Here is a 25,261-nt window from a genome sequence, read left to right as displayed (position 1 = left end):
TTGATTAAGAGCTTTTTCTTTTTTCTTATTCCAACATATGTGGCATATGGTTTCTTTCAGGTCTTTAAATCTGGACCGTCATCTGACAATGTGCACATGAAGGATTTTTTTAGAAGGAAAGGGGAAAGAGAACTTGTAGGATTTCACAAAAACTTTTGTTCAGGTTTTCAAAAGCCGTATCAGATCCATCGTTCTTTACATAACCCAAACAGTGCAATGCAGTAATACTGCTGTCTGGCAAACCTGGCTCAGGTATCATATTAAAACAGCCTGTTGGCCCATCTTACCATACCCAAGGGGTCCAGCCACACACAAGTGGTTTCAACCCAACTTTGTGAGACCAACTTGAGAAAACATCCTGCTTATTATGAAGGGTTTCTCATGCTCTCGTTCTTGCTCTTTCTCATCTTGAAAACAAATCCCAAACCATACTCCTTGGTCCAAACTCAGATGAAAACTGGTTCTCTGAGACTGCCAGTCTAGATCAACACAAATCCTACCCAAAGTGACACTTTTGTGCAGGGTGAGGCAGGTCCATGCAGTGTAGAACAACTAACACCAGCCTAGCTGGACATGCCTTCTGCCCCTCTGCTTGGTGGGCAGAAATGGAAACAACACAAGATATTCTCATTCCTAGTAAGTCTGTGCTGAAGGAGGGCTTTAAAGTTGGCCTTCTGTCTCCTGTAACCCCAAGAGATATGATTAATGAAAAGAGCTAATTATCTAGCATTGTTATAACATGCTTCACAGACAAAAAAATTAATTCTACATATTTTTTTCTTTCAACTGTATATAACCATGATTTAATTCTCAGTAACCAGCTAACATCTTCCTACAACAAAGGGAATCTCTACCTGTATGGTGAGAAATACCAGTTTATAATCTCATTTATTTCTTGAGACAATTCTACAAGGACACTTTGGCACATACTGAGGTTTTGTTCTTTGTCCTTCAAGAACTGATGAAGATGACGTGTCATCTCTGATGGCTGTTCATTGAACAAAAATAGCGAAGTTGAAATAAAAATGTTTTCCCATAAAAAATAAGTTTACATGCTATGCTGAAGTCATTATTCAAATTCACAGTTGAAAGTGATTATCACACTGCCTCAGACACAAATTCATGCAAGCATTTCAGTTCAAGTGATTCATAGGAACCAATGAATAAATAGTCCCATCACTGTTTTTTGATGCAGGAGGGCAATGGCCATTTCTTGTGTGGAAATTATGAGCAGATGAGGAGGTCTCTGTTCTGTAAATCTGGGCTTGCATTTCACAGCAACCAAACTTGCTCAACAGAATGAAGAAATCCCTGCGGAAAGTCTTTGTGAAAATGGCATAGAGGAAAGGGTTAGCACAGGAATTGATGGGGTAAAACAAAACCAGAAGGATCTTGGATTTGGACACTGTGATGAGAGGAACCTTGAGTGAGGCTGATATTGCAAAAAAAGATATTGGTGCCATGCAGAGGAAGTCCGTGAAGATCAGTATGGCCATGCGCTTGGCAATCTTGGTGTCACTGTTTGAAGAGATGACATTAGGGTTTCTCACAGTAAAGTAGATGCAGATGTAGCAGGCACATATGATCACAAATGCGAGTACATTCAACACTAAAAGAAATATAATGTAAGCCTGAGACAATGGTGTTTCTATATCCATGGGCAAACAGATGCTGACCTTCATGTAGCTGCTGACTCCAAATATGGGAAGAAGTGCCACTGTGAAAGCAAACATCCAGCCGAAAATCATTATAATCACAGCATGACGAAATCGAACCTTGCGGTCCAGTTGCATGGCATAGGTGATGGTGTGCCACCTTTCCAGAGTTATCACAGTCAGCGTGTAGACTGAGAGTTCACTTGCAAACACTGTAAAAAATCCTGCAGCATTGCATCCTGCCCCAGTTTGCCAGTCTATGGCATAGTTGTAATACTGGCTTTTGGTCTGAATATCTACAGATGCAATAAACAATAGATAGATACCTATGCAGAGATCTGCAAATGCAAGATTGCACATTAGAAAACGAGGTACGGTGAGTTTGTATTGACTGCTTATTAAAATAACAAGGACAACAATATTCCCAGTGATAGCTAAAATGTTGATAAACCATATCAGGACTCTCAGAATGTTGTATCCCATGATATCTTCACATGGATTGAAAGCATCGGGTTTAGGTGAGCAAGCTACGTTAACTACTTCATTGCATAAACCATAGTCAAATTCATTCTCTGCTGGGTCAAATCCTATGCCATAGTTGGAAATATAATCTTCAGCTGCAGATCGCCTATGTACCTTATCGCCAGGCTGCTCATCAAGGTCTTGCTTGGCCTGAGATATGCTGCATATTGGATGTAATTCTGTGCTGAAATTGTAAAAAGAGTAGAGTTGGAAACTAAGAGACACAGCATGAGGCATACAACAAACATGAAATCATTCAGTTTCCATTAACAGCTCAGTTTTTCTGGTTTGCTGATTATGCAGACTACCCTGGAGCTTGAAATTAATAGTCTGGCTGGTCCCTATTTATAAAATATTACATGAAAATGTAAATGAGTTGGAAACATCATAAAATGTACGGGAAAGGAAAGCCTGATGTTTGCTTTACTAGCAGTCGTGACGCAATTATCCACCTGGACAGGTGCATTCTGTAAGAAGCCGTCCTTATTTCAACAGAATTTCTCACATAATCTGTCATTGATAAGCTGATTCTTGCATGGGGGAAACACACGATGATGAATTCCTACGTAAGACTGAACTTTGAAGAATGAGTCAATTCAGCTGTGCCCATAAACAGTCTGTATAATCACAATAATGCTACTATCCCTTAGCATTACTCTCGTATTCCCTTTTTCCTAAAGTTTTTGGCAGTCAGGGTGCCATATTCAATGTTGTAACTCCTTCAGGGCACAGAACAACTCCACTTTGTGCCATTCATTTTGAGTATCTCATATCATATTGGTAACTGGCCATTAACACAAATAAATAGCATAAATAAGTTCACGCGGTCTTCCAGATAATCTCTAGAAGCCAGATGCCAACACAGATACAAACACAAGACATGGTAGAACATTTTGCTTAAAAACTGTTTTTCAAAGAAAACGGATTTGAAACCAAGTGAAGTGAAGCAAAGCCAAGCTAAACCAAACCAAACGACACCACGCCACACCAACCCAACCCAACATTTCTGTAGAAACAGTAGTCACTTTTGTTTCTGTCAGAAAGTCTTTTTTACACATTTTGCTTATTTTAGAAAAGGTAGATAAAGGAAATAAAGGAAAAGAGTTTCAAGAAAAAATGCCTTTGAAGGTAAAACAAGTATTTTTTGAGAGTTTTGTGTTTGGCTTTTTTTCCTAGAGGATTAATTCTATGCCCTTCTTCTCCATGCCTAGACCCAAGGAAGAAACAAATGTTTTGGCTGAGATGATAGAAAGATGACCAGCTCCACCAAGCTAAGAAATATCAAGGCATGTTAAAAAGAAATAAAGGGTCAGACTTTATCATCAACTGCTTCTCCTAGGCTGCCTTTGGAGTTCGGTGTCCCAGAAACTTGCATCCATAGCTTTGCATAAAATGGATCCAGACCTAATCTGAGTTAGGGAATAAAACAGCTGACAATGCGCTGCAAAACCAACACAGTTCAGCTCTGCCTACTTTCGTCTACAGCCTAGACAGCAATTTAGGTGTGTAATTTCCAGGACAGGACCCCAGCTTACCTTCCACCCTGACTTGCAGTACAGTTGAGAGAAGAGCTTTCTAGGCAAGTTAGGCTGGAATTGTTAAACAATTGGTAGCAGCTTAAAAGGGAGAATTCTTTTTTGTAACCTAATTTCACCCTTTGACTTTGTGCACTCACTGCATCTTCCAAAAACTGAGTTTAAAAGATCTGCAAGAAAGGAAAACTAATGAAGGCCCAGCATCAGAAGGTGAGGGACATTTCCTGAGGTTCTGAGCATCCTCTACTATTACCAATATTTTTTATCTTGCCTGTCAACTGAGGCAGAAAACTGATTTTCTGGGAGGTCAAATATGCACTATGGAGGTCACAATAGCAGTAACAAGGCATTACGTTTTGCTCCCCTGTGTTCTGCTCACATAAGGATGAGTGAGGGGTCCAGTGTATTGATCAATATATCAACAGTTCTCTAGCTGAAAGGGAATATATGCTTCCAAGGAGCAATAATGGGAAAGAAAGTCCCTCAGTTTTGAGTGCAACAGGCACTCGAGGGCACTGAAAGCTACTGCAATTAGTGGTTCTTCATAAACGAACTGAGGGGAATGTTTTTATCCAGTCATTTCTCAGTTATGAGTTAAAAATAAACCTTTTCCCAAATTATGGAGGCACTGCCTGGAGCTAAATCTGTCCCCTGATAAGACTGCTATGTCAGGCCAATTAAATATTTCCAATTATTACAATTTATTCGTTCTTGAATTATTTTACAGGCAGCGGTCCCAAATAAAATCAGGTTCCCACAGAGTTAGCTGCCCTGGTTGCTCCAAGGATGGGTGGTGCGGAGTCTCCCGGCTGGTTACCTGTACTGTGAGCACATAAAATGGGCAGTTGCAAACTCCCAAGGGAAAGAAGAGCCATCCTCTGGTACTGACTGCTTACCAGTTCTTTGCCCTGGTATATTTGCCCTTCGGGCTGTACAGTGTATTCAGAGCAGTAAGTTAAAACATTTTTTTGGCAAGTGATGCTTGCTTCCTTTTGAGACAGTTGGTATTGTAACATAGTTCATTTGTTCAGTCTGTTTGTAACCCTCTGTTACTGTTTAACATTGCTTTGCTCAAGTAAACCCTCTGAAAACAAACTAGAGAAAGGACAACTTAAAGAATAACATTAAAATTGGCAGAGTGCTCAGGCAAAAATAGACAAAAATTACTACCTTTGTACAAGTGGTTATTTTATGTGCTTTGTCTGGATCTGGTGACAGCAGGATCTTGCGTGCTGAGAAACATGCTCAGCAGAATAAACACTCCCGACCTAGGTTCTGTATTAAGCCCCATCTTAAACCAATCCTCCTCACTGAAAAGTGACATCAAGTGAGTTGTGAGCAACTGATATTATGTTCTCATGAGACGAGGCCCAAACACAACTCCTGATGCTGCCATGTTTTTTAAAAAAATAGGATTTCAAGTGACAGCTCCTCCAAAGAATAATGATCAAGTGTAAGGACAGAGTCGTATCAATGTCATTCGTTTAGGCAGAAGGTGATCTTTATGTCAAAGAAAGCCAAAAGCTTGCTGAAGTTCATAATGGTCTATGTCAAGTTGAGGGTTTTAACATCCAGCCTCTGCCCTATCCACACTTCAAGGATATTATTTTCCAGTCACAGAAAAACATGAGGGGAGTTCAACATATGTCAGTGGGCTTGTCCTAAGAAAGTAGTTTACCTTCTGTTAGGCCAGCACCACAATATTCCAGTGTGATAAATCTACAGATCAGTATTTATCATATAATCCTTCTTGGAATGGAAAAAAAAAATCAAAATTGCCTATATTTCAATTTGTGTCTCAGTCTGGCGGAGCTGTGCTTGATGCAACATCCTCCAAAATTTAGAAAGCTCTGCCACTGTAACAGGTTTAAGCTTTCTGTTAGCACAACAGGGACAGTTCACCGGTGCAGATGGGTTAGGGAGAAGTGATTGAGCATGATTGAGTACGATCGAGCATGAGGGCAACTTATTTTATCTAAGATTCTCGAGTGCTGCAAAAGTCTCAAAGGCGAAATCTTACATAAATGGGGGAGCCAGAAAGGGGCCACGCATCCCTGTCTTAATTCCTTCCTGATTTTCCCACATGAACACCAACTGCTGCCGTGATCCTTAGAAATGCACTTCTGGGGTGACAAGGCATCCGTTTTATCCTCCCTGGGCTACCTGGAAGTATTCTGAGATGCAAACGGCCACGGGAGAGCGACCGTCTCCTGTGCACGGCAAGTCAGGTCACATCACGGTTCTCACCACCACAAGTAATGCCTGCTGCACTGAACCAAGCATAGCTCTCGCCAAAGAGATAATACACGTTGTTGCCAGCTGTCAAGAAAACTGCTTTGAAATGAATGTGGGTGTTGCTACTGTACGTGTGACTAATCTCTGCTGAAGTGTATGGTAATACCTTCGGTATTCAAACTGAACTGAAATGCATCCATTTTCTCTTTTTAAGCTGGAGAGAGGGTATCAGTCTCCCACCAATTTCAGTACAAGACACATGACTGTGTGAAAGAAATTATCATTTTTAATTTTGTTTTAAAGCAGTTAACAGGAAGGGTTGATCTAAATAATTGGTTCTAATAATTTTGCATTTACGCTTAATATTTTTTAAAAGATATGTCTGGTAACTATTAAAAACATATATAAATACATTCAACTTTGTTCTGTTGACCAGGGTGATACAGTTCACGTGCACATTTATTCAAGTAACCATACATCATATAAAGAAGAGCATGTCCAATTTGCATACTATTTCTTGCCATTGCATTACAGCTGATACTGTAGGGGACCGTGAAGTTGTGACCAGAGTTGCTCCAGAAGCAGCCCCACTGCCGCGTGGTGCTCCAGCCCAGCTTGCTGGCTATCCGCATTTGGATTATGTGAGCTCTGCACAGTTCATTGGCATTTCTTTGCAAAATTGCACTTGCCCAGGCTGTGGGAAGGGCTATCAGTGTCCTCCTTGGCTTCTTATCTGCCAGGGCAGAGGCTTCCGAAAGTGGTGCTGTACTAAGGGGAAAGTGAGTGCTGTGGGCTTCAATTCCCTGGGGCAAGCATGACATAGAATCATAGAATCATTTAGGTTGGAAAAGCCCTTTAAGATCATCGAGTCCAACCGTAAACCTAACACTGCCAAGTCCACTACTAAACTAGTTCCCTAAGTGCCACATCTACACGTCTTTTAAATACCCCCAGGGATGGTGACTCCACCACTTCTCTGGGCAGCCTGTTCCAATGCTTGATAATCCTTTCACATGGAAGTTATTTAAAGCCCAAGTGAGGGGACTAGATAGTGAGACCTTACCAAAAGGTCAGGACCATTTCCTCCTGTAGCTTTCCTTCAATAAAAACTCTTACTCTGTTTTTGAAAAGTCCAGTTGCCTAATTTAAGGGGTGGATTCTGGGATTTGGGTCCTGATTTGGCCCAATCAGCCCAGAAGCCAAGTACCTCCAACAATATCAATCATAGTGATAGCAAGGTCCCTCTGCAGATTCAGGACTAAACATGCTTCCATTGGACTCTTGGGAAAATACCACTTTGCCACCAGTGCTGGAAGGACTGGACCCATTTCTGCTTAGCAAGCTACCAGGCCTGCATAAGCCTGCAGAAGTATGTGAAAATGCCTCCTGCTGATAAACCGTCCTAGAGAAAAGTTTAGCATTTGGGATCAAAAATGGGCAATGGCGGATGTATTCTGTCAGATACTTCCCTTATCACCCCAGTCTCCACCATCAGACTTGCACTCTTTACACAGGTAGTTTTGCAAACATATCTAGGTGATATTTATTAGCTATCAGCACAAGCAAGATCAGTTATCTTTCATTGCCTGGTGACAATACAATGCTAAAAGTGAAATAAATGGCTATTATAAGTATTAAAATAGAAGCCACTAATAGTTTATGCTTTCTCTGCATGGTTTTACTTTTCTTTGAGTTTTAGGCAACTGCTGAAGACAATGTCTTGAATTGTAACAATGATCTACATTTTTTTTCTGCCATGGCAAATTCCAAGTCTTTGAGGACATCCAATAAAGGAAGAACTTCGAACAATAACAGGGTTTCTGTAGGTACCAGTTCCTCATGTTTTCCACTGCACAAATTCAGGAGGTTCATTAGCTAGTTAATATGTACATGTAAAGTCTATCTGAGCAGCCGAAAAACCTCAATAAGAATCACTGATACCTGAAGTCTCACTGCAACTTGCTAATGGAAAATTAAAACAAGCATGGAAAATTACTTTGGGAGTCTAAAAATTCACCCCACCCTACCACACCCCTCTGTTGATTTGGGTGTAAGTGGTCTGCTCTAGGTTAACCATTTCAGAAACCACGTTCAAATACATTGTGTATGTAGACTCGACAGATAACATATCTGTGGTGTTTGGTTGGACAGTGTTCCAACATCAGCATGGCTTTCTGAGAGAAGAGTTTAAGATCACTCAGTGGTCCTGTTACCCTCCTGAATTGATGGCCAAGTATTGACCAATTTTTCTGCAAAGACAGCTTTCCCTCCAGCTACGTCCTGAAAAGTTATCAAACTTTTCCTGTTCAATGTCTTCAGCGTGGCTCCAGGCTGATCCAGGACGGCTGGCCCCAACGGAAGATGGACCTATGACAGGTGGGGGCTGGAGCTGCAGCTGGGGAAAATGCTGATGCTAACACAACTATCAAAATTTATTACCCCCCTGGAATGGAGAGGCAGTGCACTGTGTAGCATGCATAAACATGTATGTCTTGTATATTTATTTATTTCTATCCATTTACTTACCTGCACTGAAGAGACCTTTCCTATCCAGATTTTGAGGAAGTTTATTTAATTCACTATGAACTGCTGAGAAGCACCAAAAAGGAAAACAAATGAAATCACTTACTTTTGTCTTTTCCAGTTTGTAAATGCACAGCAATGGCTAGGATAGGTGAAGTTTGCTTCAATCAAAGATATAAATTTGCTTAAATCGGGAAGCTTTTTTAAATTGTATGTAGACCTTGCTCTTAGCTTCTTAATGAGTTCTAATCCATGACTTGGCAGGAAACTTATTCTTGTCCTTGAAATATCCCTTTAAGAAAACATATGAAAATCTTGGTAAAAAGCAAATTTACTTCTGCTTGACAGTGGATATATGTTTTAGACTGTCCTACTCATTCTCAGAGTAGTGGTTGGAAATAGATCAGCTGGAAATCCATGCTGAAAACAGGATCCAGGGATAAATTAGGTGTTCCTCCAGGAAACCTGAACTAATATTGCAAACAACAATCAAGTGATGTTAGTCTGGTTTGAGAAAAAAACAAAAAAAATCCTAAAACCCTCTGAGTAAGAATTAGCAGGGACATAAACCATTAGTGCCATATGATTCTGTGTTTAGTAATGTAGTAAATGCCCCAATACCCCAGAATACTGTTACAGGATAAAAAAGGCTGATGAAATCACAACAGAAGTTTGTTACATGAACATCACATCATGGGAAGGCTGCTGTGGAAAAGGCAATAAACACAAAGAGAGAAGCTCACAGCAGGGTACAAATGTGAGGAAAGGTTGGGGATATCAGGTTTTGTACTCATTAGGAAGAAAAAGAGATTAAAGAGAGACAGGAGTGACATGGTTCAAACTGTGAGGAACAAAAATAACAAAACATTTCCAGAGGTTTAAGAAACAAAGAGAGCACAGACTGAAGTGAAGAAAGGGGCAAAATTACAGGAGGTTAGGAGAGATGTATTTATGTGGAAGGCAATTACTGTGTGGGACAGGTTATCAAAGGCAGCGATGGAAGCAGCAGCTACGAATGTAGTAAAGAGAGACTTTTAGAGGGAAAAACATTGTGCACACACTAAATCTTGACTTGTGCCATGCAGGTGGGGAAAGGGAAGAAGGACCAAGGGTGCTCCATCTCCAGGCTAAGAGATACTTGGGAACCCATCCCCATGGCTCCAGGGTGTAACAGCTGGGGCAAAACGTCCTCACATTTCCCTCACTAGGGCACAAACTGTGTCCCTCAGCTCGCGACAGCAAACTCCTTTCTCCTAAAGAAAGAGTAAAATGGACTATGCAAAATCACCCTGTTCTCCCTTAGCCCGTGTGTTCTTATGGCATGAGACTGATCCAGGGTGCAGTGTTTGCTGAGGCTGCTCTGTTCTTTATTCTCTGACAAAAGAAGGGAATTTTTCCTAATCAAGGAATTGGACCGACGATATTTGTAATTTTCTCCATGCCCCCTCCAAGATACAGTTTCCAATTCATCTGTTACCATGTCAGGACAACATGTTATTTGATCTCTATTACCCAATATGCACAAATTGTTTTTATTATTGTATTAATGCAGCAGAGTGGTGCCACATGAGGGGCACCAGGTTTTAGCAGCATGTAATAAACTTTAGACAGTTGCTACGTACCATACACATATTTGCACCTCCGTTCTCTATTGTAAGAAGCAAAATTAATATCAGGAAATGGCTCTGTTTGAACTCACGGTCTTTAGCTTAGGGTGGCCAAGTCTAACAAATTCATATGCAGCTAATAAAGCAGTTACTGGTGGTGGGTAAAGATGATCTTTGTGTCCATGCTGTGCCCACATCTGGAGGCGTTGCATCCAGGCTCTGAAGGTATGTAAAACCTTCAACAACTGGACCGTGAATTGTGGCAGCAGAGCAAACACAGATCCCACTCCGCTACCCTGATCTGGGGCCATGACTTCTACAGGAAGGGCGAGATGGATCCATGGAGTCAGAAATACTTTGAACTTCTGGAGGTCAGACTGAGAGAAGCCATGTTGTGGTCCTGAGGTTTTTCTGGACTGACCTGTTTCTCACAGGAGCTAAAAGCTGCAGCTGAAGAGAAATTTTAGGCTATCGATTTCTGACTTAGACAACTGAAGAGGTAATTAGGTTGCAACGAGCAACCTCGATTGTTTCATGGACTGACTATTGCCCTTAGTATGCTGCCTAATGAAAAGTGTCACCTAGAATATATGCTCATGATGCAACAACTAAACAGCAGTTTTCTGCCTAAATCCACAGACAGCATCACTCATGGCATCATTAAGAGCCTATGAAACTTCACAAGGGCCCATAATTCTGAACAGGAGCATGGAAAATGTTTTCTTTGGCTTGTTAGCTAAAAATCTTTACCGAGTCCAAATTGTTATTACACTGGGTGGAAATAACAAGTAAATATAAATAGGAATATCACCTAGACTTAAAAATAGCTAAAATGTTACTGGGTCTCTGGGCATCTCTAAATAATTTCATAACTATTAAATATTTTCCATGAAAATATTTTCCTCTTCTTTTAAAAATCCTTCTTTTTGTGCTCATTATTGCACATAAACAGAAGCGAGTTAGGGAATGTGCTTTGCACACTACTGCAGGGTTTGTTGGCATGTCTGTTAGGAATAGTTATTGATACACCAGTGACAGACCCCCAAAGAGCAAACACAGACATTGTGCAGGTGGTTTAGTAACTTACTCCACTGAGTTGTCACGAGCAGACCTCAGTGCAGAGGATCTTTGGGATGTTCCTCTCTAGGTAGAGGCTTGATGAATTAAGTAAACATAATGAACAAGACGATAAAGTGGCAGTAGGAAATCAAACGAGAATACATGTTCTTGTATTGTTGTTGCCGGGCTGCTAGTCATCAGCCTTGACAGCAGCCGGTGCAGGAACAGCAAAATGAATCTGCCTTCTCCTTCAGTCACTTCCCTTTCCCACCGGGACTCTCTGTTGGATTAGCAAAAATCCTGACGAGCTGATGAAGTTTGAAAGGTTCATATAGAAATAGCAAGAAATGGCTGGTGGAGCAGAAATCAGAGAGGGGTAGACTGATAGGTGAGAACAATTTTCTCCATGCTGGTATCTAAACTGATCTCTGGCTGTGCTTCAGGGACTTAGCTGTCGCGCTAGGGATCTACTGGAGCTCTCCTGTGGTCCCCATATGTGGGTTTCCCATTGAAGACAAATTGCAAGGATAGGATGGACCACAGCCATACCTTGCCCTGCATCTGAGTCAGGACACAGCCAGAGAACTCCTAAGGACTTCAGTAAAAACTGGTGTAAGCCACTACAGCTCTGTGAGCACCAGAAGATGATTAAATGAAACAATCTGGCTCAAAATTGAAGCTATGAAACTCCAAGTTGGAAATACAGTGTATTTCTGTATAGAAGGAATGTCTATAGGTATGGGAGTAATTAGCCATTTGATTTACTTGCCTACTGTCAGCGCTGAAATTCTTTAACGCAAAACTTGATGTCTTTCCAAAAGAGATCATAGAATCATAGAATCATAGAATCATTAAGGTTGGAAAAGACCTCTAAGATCATCAAGTCCAACCGTCAACCCAACACCACCATGCCCACTAAACCATGTTCCTAAGCGCCTCATCTACACGTCTTTTAAATACCTCCAGGGATGGTGACTCCACCACTTCCCTGGGCAGCCTGTTCCAAGGCCTGACCACTCTTTCAGTAAAGAAGTTTTTCCTAATGTCCAGTCTAAACCTCCCTTGGCGCAACTTGAGGCCATTTCCTCTCGTCCTATCGCTTGTTACTTGGGAGAAGAGACCAACCCCCACCTCGCTACAACCTCCTTTCAGGCAGTTGTAGAGCGCGATGAGGTCTCCCCTCAGCCTCCTCTTCTCCAGGCTAAACAGCCCCAGTTCCCTCAGCCGCTCCTCATAAGACTTGTTCTCTAGACCCTTCACCAGCTTCGTTGCTCTTCTCTGGACACGCTCCAGCACCTCAATGTCCTTCTTATAGTGCGCCCTTATAAGAGGCCTCACCAGGGCCAAGTACAGGGGCACGATCACCTCCCTCCTCCTGCTGGCCACACTATTTCTGATACAGGCCAGGATGCCGTTGGCCTTCTTGGCCACCTGGGCACACTGCCGGCTCATGTTCAGCCGGCTGTCAACCAGCACCCCCAGGTCCTTTTCCTCTGGGCAGCTTTCCAGCCACTCTTCCCCAAGCCTGTAGCGCTGCATGGGGTTGTTGGGGCCCAAGTGAAGGACCCAGCCCTTGGCCTTGTTGAACCTCATACAGTTGGCCTCGGCCCATCGATCCAGCCTGTCCAGGTCCCTCGGCAGAGCCTTCCTACCCTCGAGCAGATCGACACTCCCGCCCAACTTGGTGTCGTCTGCAAACTTTCTGAGGGAGCCCTCAATTCCCTCATCCAGATCGTTGATAAAGATATTGAACAGGACCGGCCCCAAAACTGAGCCCTGGGGAACACCGCTCGTGACCGGCCGCCAAGTGGATTTAACTCCGTTCACCACAACTCTCTGGGCTCGGCCGTCCACCCAGTTTTTTACCCAGTGAAGAGTGTACCTGTCTAAACCGTGAGCTGCCAGCTTCTCTAGGAGAATGCTGTGGGAGACAGTATTCTAATTCAGCCAAGAGCTGTAAGCCTGAGAGAAGAATTGATTCGTGAAACTGTGTAGCCTGTACAAGGGCTAAGATTGGTGCTTTCTGACATTACTATTTGTGTTTGTGTTTCTTTCACATTATTTTAATATGCTGAATTATAAAATAGAAGTTGGTATTAATTGACTGTAGAACACTGGTTCAGGAAGATCAAGAGTTAAAACATCCTGACGTTCATTCAAGTAAAATATTGCAGCCTGCAACACAGATTTGACTGCAACAACACAATTTATCCCAGCAAAGATATCATTATGGGTCAATCATTTCCACAAGTGAAAGTGCATTCCTGGTGTACACTACAGTGACAATGAGTAAGAAGGCTCTTCTTTCATGATCTCAGTCAGGATAAAAAGGTAATTTCCTATCCATAGAATAGTGGATGTATTGGTAATGGAACAGAAAACTTCTTACACAAATAACTCGGTGTTAGAAATTGAACTATCAAATGAATCTGAACTACAGCCAAATCAATTTGATAAACCTCCAGAATATGATTGTATCAGCTACAGCTTGCAAAGAAAATGCATTTATTTTTTCACTACAGGAAACAATGCTTTTCCAAAGAAACATCAATGATATTACTGCTGAAAAAATGCTCCACTGGCAGTCTTTTCCAAAGAAGGAAGATGTTTTGAGGGAGTGATGGAAGTGGAGCAGAATGCAGTAACCCATACCATAGCTCTTGATATCACAGGTGCACTGACCATCACAACATGGAAAAAAGGCCTTCAGAAAAGCTCTGATCTGAACTCAAGGCTAACCAAACATTTTTCTCCCTCTTTTTTAGATTTCTAACCTCTCTAATCTCTGTGTAAAATCTTCCAACAGCTCCCCTTTTCACTCTTTCTGGGTGACTCCTAGCCCTCTCTGGACATCCAGAGTAGACGGGAAGAGAGAAAGGCTCTGATGAATTGGTGAGACAAAAAAAGACTCCCATGTCTCTTGTGCAGCTCTTATGTGTTGTGGCTTGTGCACACTCACAGGCATTTTCAGACCCCATGGCAAACTGCGACCTGGGGTAATGGCGACTGAGATCCATGAGCACCCTACTGCTGAATTCTCTACTGCTGAGATCTCGCTTTCCAGCTAATCGCCCACCAAAGACATCCTGCAGTAACTGCGTGAGATATATCTCATACCTATCCCTACAGGGGACATCCCAATCCTCATCCCTGTAAGGTAGGGATTTTATCTTTAGAATTAAGCTTCAGAGATGCAGGGGCAGATCTTCAGTGGTAAGCAATTCAGATTTAAGCACCGAGGACCCACTCACCTATTCTTGATTTTGCTCAAACAAAAAACTAACGAACAGCATTTTTCTCTGGAAAAAAAGCAAAGCAGAACTACTCTCTTACAGAACTTAATCAACTGTGGAGAGGAATCTGGATCTAAATTCCTGGATCCAAATACTCCCAAACACTTGAGGACAAAGTGAAAACATGGCTCTAGACTGAAATTTCAGATGCGGTTTCCAGTTATTTTATATTCAGAACTACACGTCCAGTTTTGAACTCCAAGATTTGTGAGATGTTGAAATCCAGACTGGCATTCACATGTTCTTCTCTGTTCTTCTCTGGGGAATTAATAATGAAAAAAAAAAAAAATTACTTACAAAACAACAGGCCCATTGGCTCCTTGGAAGACCTCATTTGGTAATTTTTCTAGGTTGTGATTATCACTTAGATTTCTGAAAAACACAACAATATTGATGCTAAAACAATCTGAGATTAAAAAAAAAAATAGCTTGCAGCAGTTACTACCGTCTAATAATTGCTTTTCAGAATAGTAAACAACAGAAATAGTTACAGCTCATCCAGGTAGGTTCCATTAAATGCATGATTCTCAATTTCCCGAATCCCATTTTTATTTAGCCATCTGCAATAGAGGAAAAAAAGAAGACTCGGGTTCTTACTCATGTTTCATAACTAAAATGTATGTAATTCAAATCAGTGAAAGTGATCTCAAACAAATAAAATTATTAAATGGATATTCAAATGATGAAATTTCTATGAATACTAGCTTGTAAGATCCCAATAGTTGGAGGAAGGCTTTGGAGAGTACAGACATGAACAGGGCAGATGAGCGATACCATCAGCGACAATAGCTAGAGTAAGTTTCTGAAGCAAGGGCAGAGCTGATGAAGACGCTGGTGCTGCTCACGGCTCCCCTGGGAAGGCTGCAGCAGAGCCAGTGAGGCCGTTCCAGTTAATCCCAGGAGGGGTGAGACCAGGATCTTTCCTGCTGGTGCTGTCGGTGCCACTTAGTTTTACTTTTTTCAAGATGCTTTTGAAGCACTGGGCCACAGCTTAACCTTTGCCAGTTATTAGAAAAAAAGACTGCTGTCTGCGGTGGTCTCATGTCCTCAGCGGGGCAGGGGGAGCAGGGAGGCTGACTGTCACCGAGCTGGGCAGGAGGGCAGAAGGCAGCCGGGAAGACTCCTCCTACATCTGCTGCCTCGACAAATTATGCCCCCTCCCTGCTCTGCTGCCCCAGTCCCACCTTCTGGGCTCCTTCCCCCAAGAGGAGACATAGCTAGTGAACCTGGGAATTGCAGCTCCTGGGGCTTTCCGCCAAGTTCTTACTGTAGTGCTTTAACTAATTAACATTTAACACCCCTCCCTGTGTTCCCTTCATGGTCCTAAAAATTTACATTTGGGTCAGTTATATTCATCATCTTTATGGTGTAATTTTCCATCTCGTTTTAAACGTCACTTTGCAACTCACGCCCTCTCCAACAGGTGAGGTGGTGAGCTAAGGTCAGCATGAAAATCAGTTATGGGTCTGGCTGAAAGGACTACCCTTTTGACCATGACAGGCAGATGTACATAGCTCCGTGTCTATAATGACTGTCAGGTTGGATCAGGAGAACTGTCACCATCCCCTTCACTTGCAAGCACTATTAGACATGAGTGAGCAGGCACAGACGAGAGACATGTCCCTGCTTATAGCATTTAAAACATTTATTATATTACATTGATCTTATCTATTCGTAGCTGCCAGGCTGATATAAATGCTTTTAATCACAGTATTAGCACTTACTGCGTTCCCTCACTGAACATGATGCTAACACAATGAGACACTAAGGTCGTAAAATCAAGAGTCTCTGTTGCAATTCGGCGTGGACTATATCCTCCCGTCACCTAGCTAATCGCATTCAAGTAGTAAAAAGAGCAAACAAAATTTTACCTAAATCCTAAGACCTTATTATACTTTATATAGACAAGTTTCTATTGAGACAAATTCTCCCCTCACTTCAACCAGCATCCTTACTGACTCCACTAACTCTTACATTAGCAACAAGTGACAACGGAGGCAGAGATCCAGATCTTGGACATATGGGCTTTTACTCACTATTTCATGGCTATAGTAGTATTTTTAAAACATACTTTAAAATTCACCTGGTGCAGGAGGCCACTGCCCCTGAGATACTATTTACACCCTATTTCAGGGCAGGAAAGCTCTATCTTAGGCTCTAAGTGGCATGCAGACTTGGAAGCAAGGTGAATTTCTTCCATAAATTTCTAGCATTTCTTTACCAAATGTCTCCACAGTTCCAGCCTGTGCGGATCCCATGCACAGTGTAAGATCAGACGCAATCCAAATTACTGGCTTGAACATGCTTGGAGCCTGCCGCAGCTAAACCTGCTAAAATTTGGTCTCAGTTGTGGGGGGTTCAATGGGTCCAGGGTGTTTTTAATGCCATCTTGCCATGCCTGATTTCACAAAATGATGTTGCTGTAACAGTAACTTTCTATTGCACTGCATAGTGACTTCAGTTTTGTATAGAAACCCAGCAAATTTGGGTCTAAAATGAGGCAAGTTCATCACAGCACAAGAAAAGCCTCAAAGAGCACACACAGGGCCCCTGTCCCAAGGGAGAACTACAGCAGAATCAGGACATCATCTGACCAGGCGGGTGGTGGCCAGGTCTGCTTGCACAGCTCTTGCTGCCCCTGCACACACCGGCGGGCACGGGGAGCCCGTGGCAATGGGGCTGTTGCAGGAGGCAGGGCAAAGCAGCAGGAAGAGGACGCGATCCCCCCCAGGCCAATTTTGCTAGCAAACCAGCAGCCTTAAGTCCTCAGAGAAGACTATCCTTCAATACCCAGGCAGTAATCATATAAACAATGGGACATCCTAGGGAGAGAGGGAAGCCAATTTCATGCTGCTCAAGTGGCACAGAGAGGTCGAATCACAGTAAAAACCTGGGATATCTATCTCACCCCTTAGTGGTATGATGGGAACAAATACACTACTTGTTGCGCAGCACTCTGAAAATACCAAGTCCCACCTGAGTAGCAAATATTATCATTACAGGAGAGAAGATAAACCAGTACATTTGGGTATCATGACTTGAACATATATTTGAGAAAACTCTGTGTGTGTGTTTAAAACTTCAGGGAACTTGACATAGACAGAGGTTGTGCATAACTGATGGGGAAAAAGGAGACAGAACAGCTAAGTGACTTGTTACTGGCCTCTCTTCAAATATTGATGGTCTGACCTTGCTCCCACCAAAATCAACGTGAGCCCAATCAGTCAATCAGATCTTGCTTGTCTGCTTCGGTATACGAGGTAAACTGCACACACACAGTGGGGAATTTTTCCAGTCTGGCCACTGGCTAGGTGAAATGAAGGCAGCTTGTTAGCAAGCAAACAGTACATTTTGATATACCAACAGAAAGGATCAAAGAAGCCAGATAGTTCATTAAAAAAACGTGACTGCTCCAGTCAAATGTAGAGTAATCTAACCACGCAGCTTGAAACTGCATTGTGAACCGGCCTGTATCAATGCATTAACATTGTGTACAAATATACAGCATTTCCACAACATCTACATATATTTTGCCTGAGTAATAAACGTCTTTGAATGATGTGTCTGACTGTAAATATTTATGAGTCATGCCATCCTACAATTTGTATCACGCAGAACATAGGTGGAATATGTTTAACCTTGGCATCAGTAATTACTAAATTTGCTCTACGCTGTGCTTCTAAAATAAAGAGCAGGATTAGAATACAACAAAAAAACCACAAAAGCATTCATTTTTCATGCAGGAAAACAGAATACAGATATTTCAGTGGTAGGGGAGAAGTCTAAAATGCCAAGCTGAATTTGGAAGTGCATAAAATAGTGCCCATCCCCTGGTTTCCTTGACCCTGTTGTGGAGAATAAATGAGCTAATGAGGAGAATAATGGATTTTCTATGTCTTACTCACAGAATCACACTTTCAGAACTCAGGCCCATGAATGAATTTCTTTCGATTGTACGTATATTGATATTGTCTTGAATATCTCTGAAAAGTAAAATACAACAGAAACAACACCTTTTTGTACCTCTGCGAGCCTTTCAATGTGATATGCTATTTCAAACATAGTATTTTTCTTTATAGTCAATCTGAGGAACTATTAATGGCAGAGGGTGATGACTTAAGTTTTTAAGACATTTCGTCTGCAGAGCACAAACCTTCCTGGTAAAAAAGACTGGAGCAAAACATTTCCAACACCCCCATATTTTCCTCCCAAATAGGTTGAAGGCATTAAAATGTATAAAAGCTTGGGTCTTATAACCCTGAGGCGGATGAAATAGTTCCTCCAGCAAACATACTCCCCAGAAAATGCAAGCTGAGGGGCTGCGAGGCCACCACTTCTTGCAGCCTCCCAACCAGAAGAAGGAAAAGCCATTAGCCTTTTTGGCCTGATTCAGCAGGGTACCTACCAGCCCAGGAATAATTCCCCTGCCGATGTCAACAGGGTTGCTTATAAGCTTTGTATGTGCTTAAGAACTTAAGACGCGGGACCCCTGTCAATGCAGTTTGTTGAAGTAAGCATTTCAGTCTTTCAGCAGTTTTGACTGATACGAAAAAAGGAACGGCAGATATACGTTCTGTTGCTTGCTCAAAATAGACCTCAAAGAAGTTAAACAGTATTACTCATAATTTAGACTGGGGATATGGTTGTTTTCATGCTGTTTCTGTTGGAAAGCACGGAACGAAATGAATTATCTGCAAAGCTTGAAATTAAGCGTGGTTCCAAAATTATCTCATGCTGACAGTTGAATACGGCCACCACTGTGCATTAAGTGACACTTACACAGAGGCCTCATTCTGCCAACTGAGGTCAGCAGAGGTAGGAGTTAGGGAGGGAGCACGGCACCCGTACAAGTGAAGTGTACCCCTCTGCTAAGGATCTGCACAAGCCCTTTATAAACATCAATGACCCGTCAAGACCTATCTTGGGTACTTATATATTGGTACAACTGAAGCCAACGGGAATTTTCTTGTTGACCTTAGCGGGCCCAGGGTTTGAACCGAGGTCTAGTTTGAGACTCAAGCAGTATCAAGGCCTACTCATTCTTACAGGAAAGTGAGGAGTTTCACCTGAAAAAAAATTAACTCTTGCTCAGCAGGACACAATAATTCAAGCCTAGTTAAGACTGATGATAAACATACAGGTACACAGGAGGAAGGCTCTGTAGCTCTGCATCTGTTGCATTTGCTTGATGGTTTCGGGGAGCCCTGAAGTGCAGTTCTCAGAATTACGTATGTCAAGCATATTACAGAAATTTACTTCTTACCTTACATGCTATATTCAGGCATCTCCCTCTATGTTTTCTATGCATGTTTATTTATATTAATGGCCATTACTAGGACAATTGCAGGAATAATGTTTCTGCAGCTTGAAATCTTCTAATCAAAGATTTGAACATGCAGAACTTTGCTTGTGCATTAACCATATGTCTTGTCCAAACGAAGAGAAGAAATAGTTGCTTATTTCCTGGGTTTTCTGCTTTCAATTATACTAAGAACTGATTGAAAAAATTATGTCAAGATCTTTTTCAGTGAAAAAAAGTCCAGCTTTTTCTGATATGCATTTTTTACAGAAAAAAAAGGTGTTTTTACAGAAAAAAAAAGCCTGCTTTCACACAAAATTTTGCACAAATATTCTTTTCCCTCTTGGCACTGGAATTTTCCATAGAAAAAAATATTTCATTCCCTGGACAGTTTTACTGCCAGTGAAAAAAACGAGCATGGTAGAGATATTTCCCTGTGATTTTTTTTCTTTTTTTTTTCTCTGTGATGTGGCCACCTCTCCACAGAAAACAGCTCCGAGATCAGCAACTCTTCCCATGCAGGCCAGAGAACTGTCACCAGGTGGCAACAAATTTCCACTGCCACCAGCCTGGTTTGGATTTCAACTGATGAAAGAGGACTAAAAGGCTGTTATCTGTCCCCTGGGCCACCCAGGCACACACTCATAGTGTAGTTAAAAGAAGAGCAGTCTATAAATAGAAAAATAACACTTTGTAGAAGGGAGACTGAGAGAACCAAGAACTGAGACCTTTCAGGCCACATTATCATCAACGCCTACAAAATTAGAACCCAAAACGCTACCATGAAGCTAATAAGTGAACACAAGGGGAATCGCGTCTTGAAAGGTTTTGCTGGAGCAGGAGAGCATTCAAAGGGAGCTTTTAAAAAGTGAAAAGCAAACATTAAAACTTACAGTAAAACTTTCTTGAAAGAGTGCACCTTATGGACAGCAGGTAAAAACCGAAGGCCAGTGTTTGATATTAACCTAAGGAGGAGAGAACAGATAAAGATTATTCGCTCTGCTCCAGGAACGAAGCAATAATTAACAAAGAAAAAAGAACATTGGACTTAAAATGGCAGCCACAAAAGGCAGAGTTTAGCCACAAACGGGGGATTTGCCCATAGGAAACTTGACATTGTAACGTAGAAAGGTTTTTCTCCAAAGCACAAGCTGAATTCTGCCCCACAGAAGTCAAGGGAGAAACCCTATCTTGGATAATTACACAGTCCCTCCTGATGATCTCAGAGAACTGTCGGTATTAATTTCCCAACCATATTCTAAGAAATCAACTGCACTGACAAGGATAATTATTTTCACAGTAGCTCTTTTAAGACAAAAGTATCAGCTCACCACAATTTTAACCTTCTACTCTAATAGAGGATACATTAGTTCCACTAGAAATAACATTATTTCATGAAAGTAAGAGAGAATTAGGCCACTTTATTCCCCAGCATCTCCAATAGTGAGGAACCAAATGCATGGGAGCGTTTCAGCAGTTTGTGTGACTGGAAATGGGCCTGAGCCTCCGTATTTAACTACCCTCCCACCACGACGAGCATCACTGGCCTCTGTGTTACGGTTCCTGTCCATGAAACACCACCCCAGAAACGCTGACTCTGAAGGACAACCCCGTGCCCACAGCCAGCGAGGAAACACAGTCAAAGGTATCCACAGAGCTGTACCATGTCTAATTTAAGCAAATTTTGTTGTCCAGAGCAGTAGCAAGGGCAGGACAAACATGATACTGCCATGCAGCAGGAGGTGGCTGGCGGCTGCTGATGGCTGGAAGGAGGGCTGAACGCAGGAGGGAAGCGGAGCTGGTCCAGTGCTGGGCTCTGACCGGCTGGGAGGGTTTCCCCAGTCACCAAATACCTCATTTTGACTCTACCAAACAAAGAGAAAATTTGGGTTCTTGAAAGTTTAGTTATATCTTTAACATGTGAGATGGTAGAGAAGGTAACCTTCCACTGAGAATATTGGTTTCTTAAGGAACGTATTAGTAGTATATGGAAGGTATTTTTTATCTTGACACTTAAACAGAACAATATTCTTTCATCATTACTGGATGTGATTTTTTTTTGCAGATTCATTCCTGAATAGTTGAATGGTGATGAAAAGCACTAGTTGAGACTGGGAAAAAGTAACAGCATTTATTTGATGTTTATCATGAACGTAGATTATTTCAGGAGAGTTGCAACCTATCAGGTTTCATAATCTGAACTGAAACTGAACACCTCCATGTGACAACCAAATCCTACATTTGGGTACTCAGGGTGACACATAGGTCCATAAAATAGTCATTCACTTGCATTAAGTACTGCTCTGAGCTCCCTGAGGTGCTATCTGGATATCCTCAGATGTTGAAAAGCCAACTTGTTACCTGTCTCATCTTATAACAAAAAGCAATGCATTATATGCAGGAAAAAATTAAAGTAGTATAGTGAATATTCAAGAAGCCAATTTGGGAAAGTTGCTGAAATGTCATGACTGTTTTGTCTCAGGAGTCAGAGTGGTCTGACACTGCATTAGCTTAAAACTAACAGCTGCCACATGTGACCAAGAAAGCTCTACAAAAATGCCTTTGAAAAATTATTACATATAGTTAAATAGAAAGCATGATTAATGAAGCTGGTGGATTTCACAAGGCCCTTGTTATTTAAAGTACTTCTGCACTCATACTTTGTAAAAGGAGTTAGCCGAAAAAATTAGAAGCAATGGAAGAAGAACCTGTCTGTAACTCCCCCCCTACAGTATTTTAAAGTACACTCTCTAAATTACTGGAGATGTACAGGGTTTTACTTGAAAGCTGCCTTTAATTTTAAACGAGTCATATGCTAAAAAATCATGCAATTCTTTTTACGAGCCACTTGTTAAATACGAATTATGGCATGCATTTCCTTTAGTAGGTAAATGAAGAAGCAAACTGCTGCCAAGTAGTGTGTGGCTACTGCAGGACAGAGGAGAAGACATGAGAGGCTTTCCTTTCTACAGTACTTTCCCCAGAAAATCTCAATCCTTATGTTGCAGTAATGAAAGATGATGGTACTTCAACACATGCTATTCAAACACTGCTCAATGGCAACTTACTCCCAACATATCAAAATGCTACACTGGTTAGCAGGGCTTTCACCATACATGTGTGAAAAAACGTGTTCAAGGCCTTGGGTGATGCCATAGCCCTGACCTTCCCAGTAATCCCAAAGTGTTCAGGGCTCAATTTGTACTGGTTTCAACTGAGTAGCGTGAGATGAAAAGAAAAGCATCTTTGACAAATCATTACGTATTGAAGCAAATCTACAGGTGGCACAAAGCACTGATTGCAGAGAGGCACAGAATGGTGATTAGGAGCAGGAGAGGATGTTCTTTTAATTAATTGCAGAAAAAGAACTAAAAAAATATTTAGCTAGACTGCAGCCTAGATCTTCCCTCTCTTTTTATTCAACCAGCAAATCTCCAGAGGCCTTTAAGTGGATAATCTTGTTAGAATGTAGATAATCCAATTTACTGAATATCTTTCCTGCAGGACAGTTTTGTCAATATATTTACCATATAACATATACATCCTTAGCACCCTCACTTTAAACAAGTGTCCTCTCTAATCTGTGTTATAACTAAGTCCCCCCTTGCCATGCATAAACAGCTCGGTAAGAACCCGTTTTTTGGATGGCTGATGGCTGCTTTCCAAAGCATTAATTGTCTTTCTGAAAAGGCTTACTGGAGTCAGCACTTAAGAAAACATAGCACCATGCTCAGCAGAGAAAAAAAAATCTTTCAGAAACTAATTCCTGGAAGATTCTGGCTGCTTATCTCCAGATATAGCAACACGCCTGCTCTTTTTTACACCAAATTGGTAGGAGCTACTCCGACAAAACTGGGAACACAGTTCGCCTCATGAACTTATTGTGAGTATTTGCTAAATTGCAAACCCAAGGTAGGCAGAGATAAATACAACATCACTCAGGAAGCATTATTTCTGTGTCCCTTAATGCTGGTTACTTTATACTGCACGTGAGCCTGACTCCAGCAAGAGATTCCTCTGACTCGTGTCCCAGCCTTGCAGGCTAAGCTGAGCCTACAATCCACAACACCCGCTTCTGGGGCAAGGTCTTTAACCATGAGGCTGCCATGTAAAAGGAAGGAGTGAAGCATCACTTCTTTTTATTGAAGAGCCAACTCCACGCAAAGGGTCAGCGATTTTGTGGCCTTTGCTGCATCTGCAGCAAATACAGGTTTGGGTTTAGGAAGCATGCCAGGTACATGTGTGTCAGGTCCTCCACGAAATAAGACCAGGAAGGTACAAGCAGCTGCAAGACTTTGGAGTTGGGGTCTGCTCTCCACAATGCAAACTATTTTGCAGATAAAAGGCATGCCTTTGCGACCTACATTTCCCCTCCCCTCCAACAATCCAGCTGTATGCCCTCAAAATTGATCTGAAAGGAGTGTTACATTTAAATCTTTCTATTTTAAGCTGAGATTGCTTAATACAGGATGTTGACACATCCACTGTAAAAAAGAACTAAAGGATGCACATTACACGAGAACTAATTTTGGAAAGAAAATAGGTTTGAAAAGCCATCACTACATTATTAAACAGACAATGCCACAGCTCTCCTAATGAGAGCCAGATAAATAATCTTGTACCCATGAAAAGGTCAATAAGTTACCATTTTGAAGCAGTCTGTCTCTTTGGCATATATCCAAGAAGACCAATTAACAATTCTCTTCACTGCTTCTAAAAGACTGGTGAGAAAGTTAAGGTTGCATTTTTCTAGAAGGTTTAGAGTATTTCAGCATTGCATTTTTTCAGCATTTTTCTCTCCTTAGTGTTTTTGCCATACCAGTAACGATGATGCGGGAGTAAGAGGGAGTGGGGTGAGCGAGAAATGTATTTGTACCCAAGTTGGCAGAGATAAATGCATATTAATGTTCAGCTAGTGGCTGTAACAAGCCTATGAAGCTGATGAGAGGACTGACAAGACTAGCCAGAGCTTCTTGCCTGCCCATAAATAAGACCTAGTAGCGATACAACTATTTTTGAAGCAGCACAGAGCAGCAAGCAACGTGTTGCAAAGGTCATTAAACTGATGGGCTATGGTGCCTAGGTTCAGCCTCAGGCATTAACACTGATTAATTTTTCTCTTTTTTTTTTTTATGAAAACTGTGAGATTTTCTGAATTGTGTTTTAACAGTTCTGTCACAGCCACAGCACTGTTGTGAGGAATCAGACCACGCGTCTCGTACCCTGCCAGACTGCCACCGCGGCTGGAAACTTCAGAAGAACCACAATGAGCCCAGCAATGGGGAGGTACCCGAGTCCCCCTGCTTTGGCATGCTGGTTGCAGCTGGGTCTCGCTATATCTCTTTACACCGAGACACAGGGGTGCCTGTGCCAGCTGTTCTGACTGGTGGGTCAGACCAGGAAGGGCTACAGAGGTCTATGGCAGGGTCTGCAGCAGAAGGTTGGGCCAAGGGACCTCTCTGAGTACAGGCTTCCATCTCCAGCTCTGCTCCCTCAGCGTGGACTACATGGGAAGCTGGCACGGAGCCCACCT

At 41.9% G+C, this 25,261-nt stretch overlaps 1 protein-coding gene across 1 annotated transcript in view; it reads right to left on the bottom strand.

Moving 5' to 3' along the window:
- Window positions 1-654: 654 nt before the first annotated feature.
- Window positions 655-25,261, bottom strand: part of FSHR (follicle stimulating hormone receptor) — a 50,893-nt gene continuing 26,286 nt past the window's right edge. The window contains exons 4-9 of the mRNA XM_009583584.1: window positions 20,622-20,693; window positions 18,335-18,412; window positions 14,921-14,989; window positions 14,727-14,801; window positions 8,577-8,762; window positions 655-2,361 (exon numbers count right to left, since the gene is read on the bottom strand). Coding sequence (XP_009581879.1) covers window positions 1,134-2,361; window positions 8,577-8,762; window positions 14,727-14,801; window positions 14,921-14,989; window positions 18,335-18,412; window positions 20,622-20,693 — 1,708 coding nt within the window. The 3' untranslated portion in view covers window positions 655-1,133. The remainder of the gene's footprint in view (window positions 2,362-8,576; window positions 8,763-14,726; window positions 14,802-14,920; window positions 14,990-18,334; window positions 18,413-20,621; window positions 20,694-25,261) is intronic.

The sequence above is a fragment of the Fulmarus glacialis genome, unplaced genomic scaffold (genome assembly GCF_000690835.1).
Source record: "Fulmarus glacialis isolate BGI_N327 unplaced genomic scaffold, ASM69083v1 scaffold4458, whole genome shotgun sequence".
Classification (NCBI taxonomy): domain Eukaryota; kingdom Metazoa; phylum Chordata; class Aves; order Procellariiformes; family Procellariidae; genus Fulmarus; species Fulmarus glacialis.
This window is presented reverse-complemented; position numbering and strand designations above follow the sequence as displayed.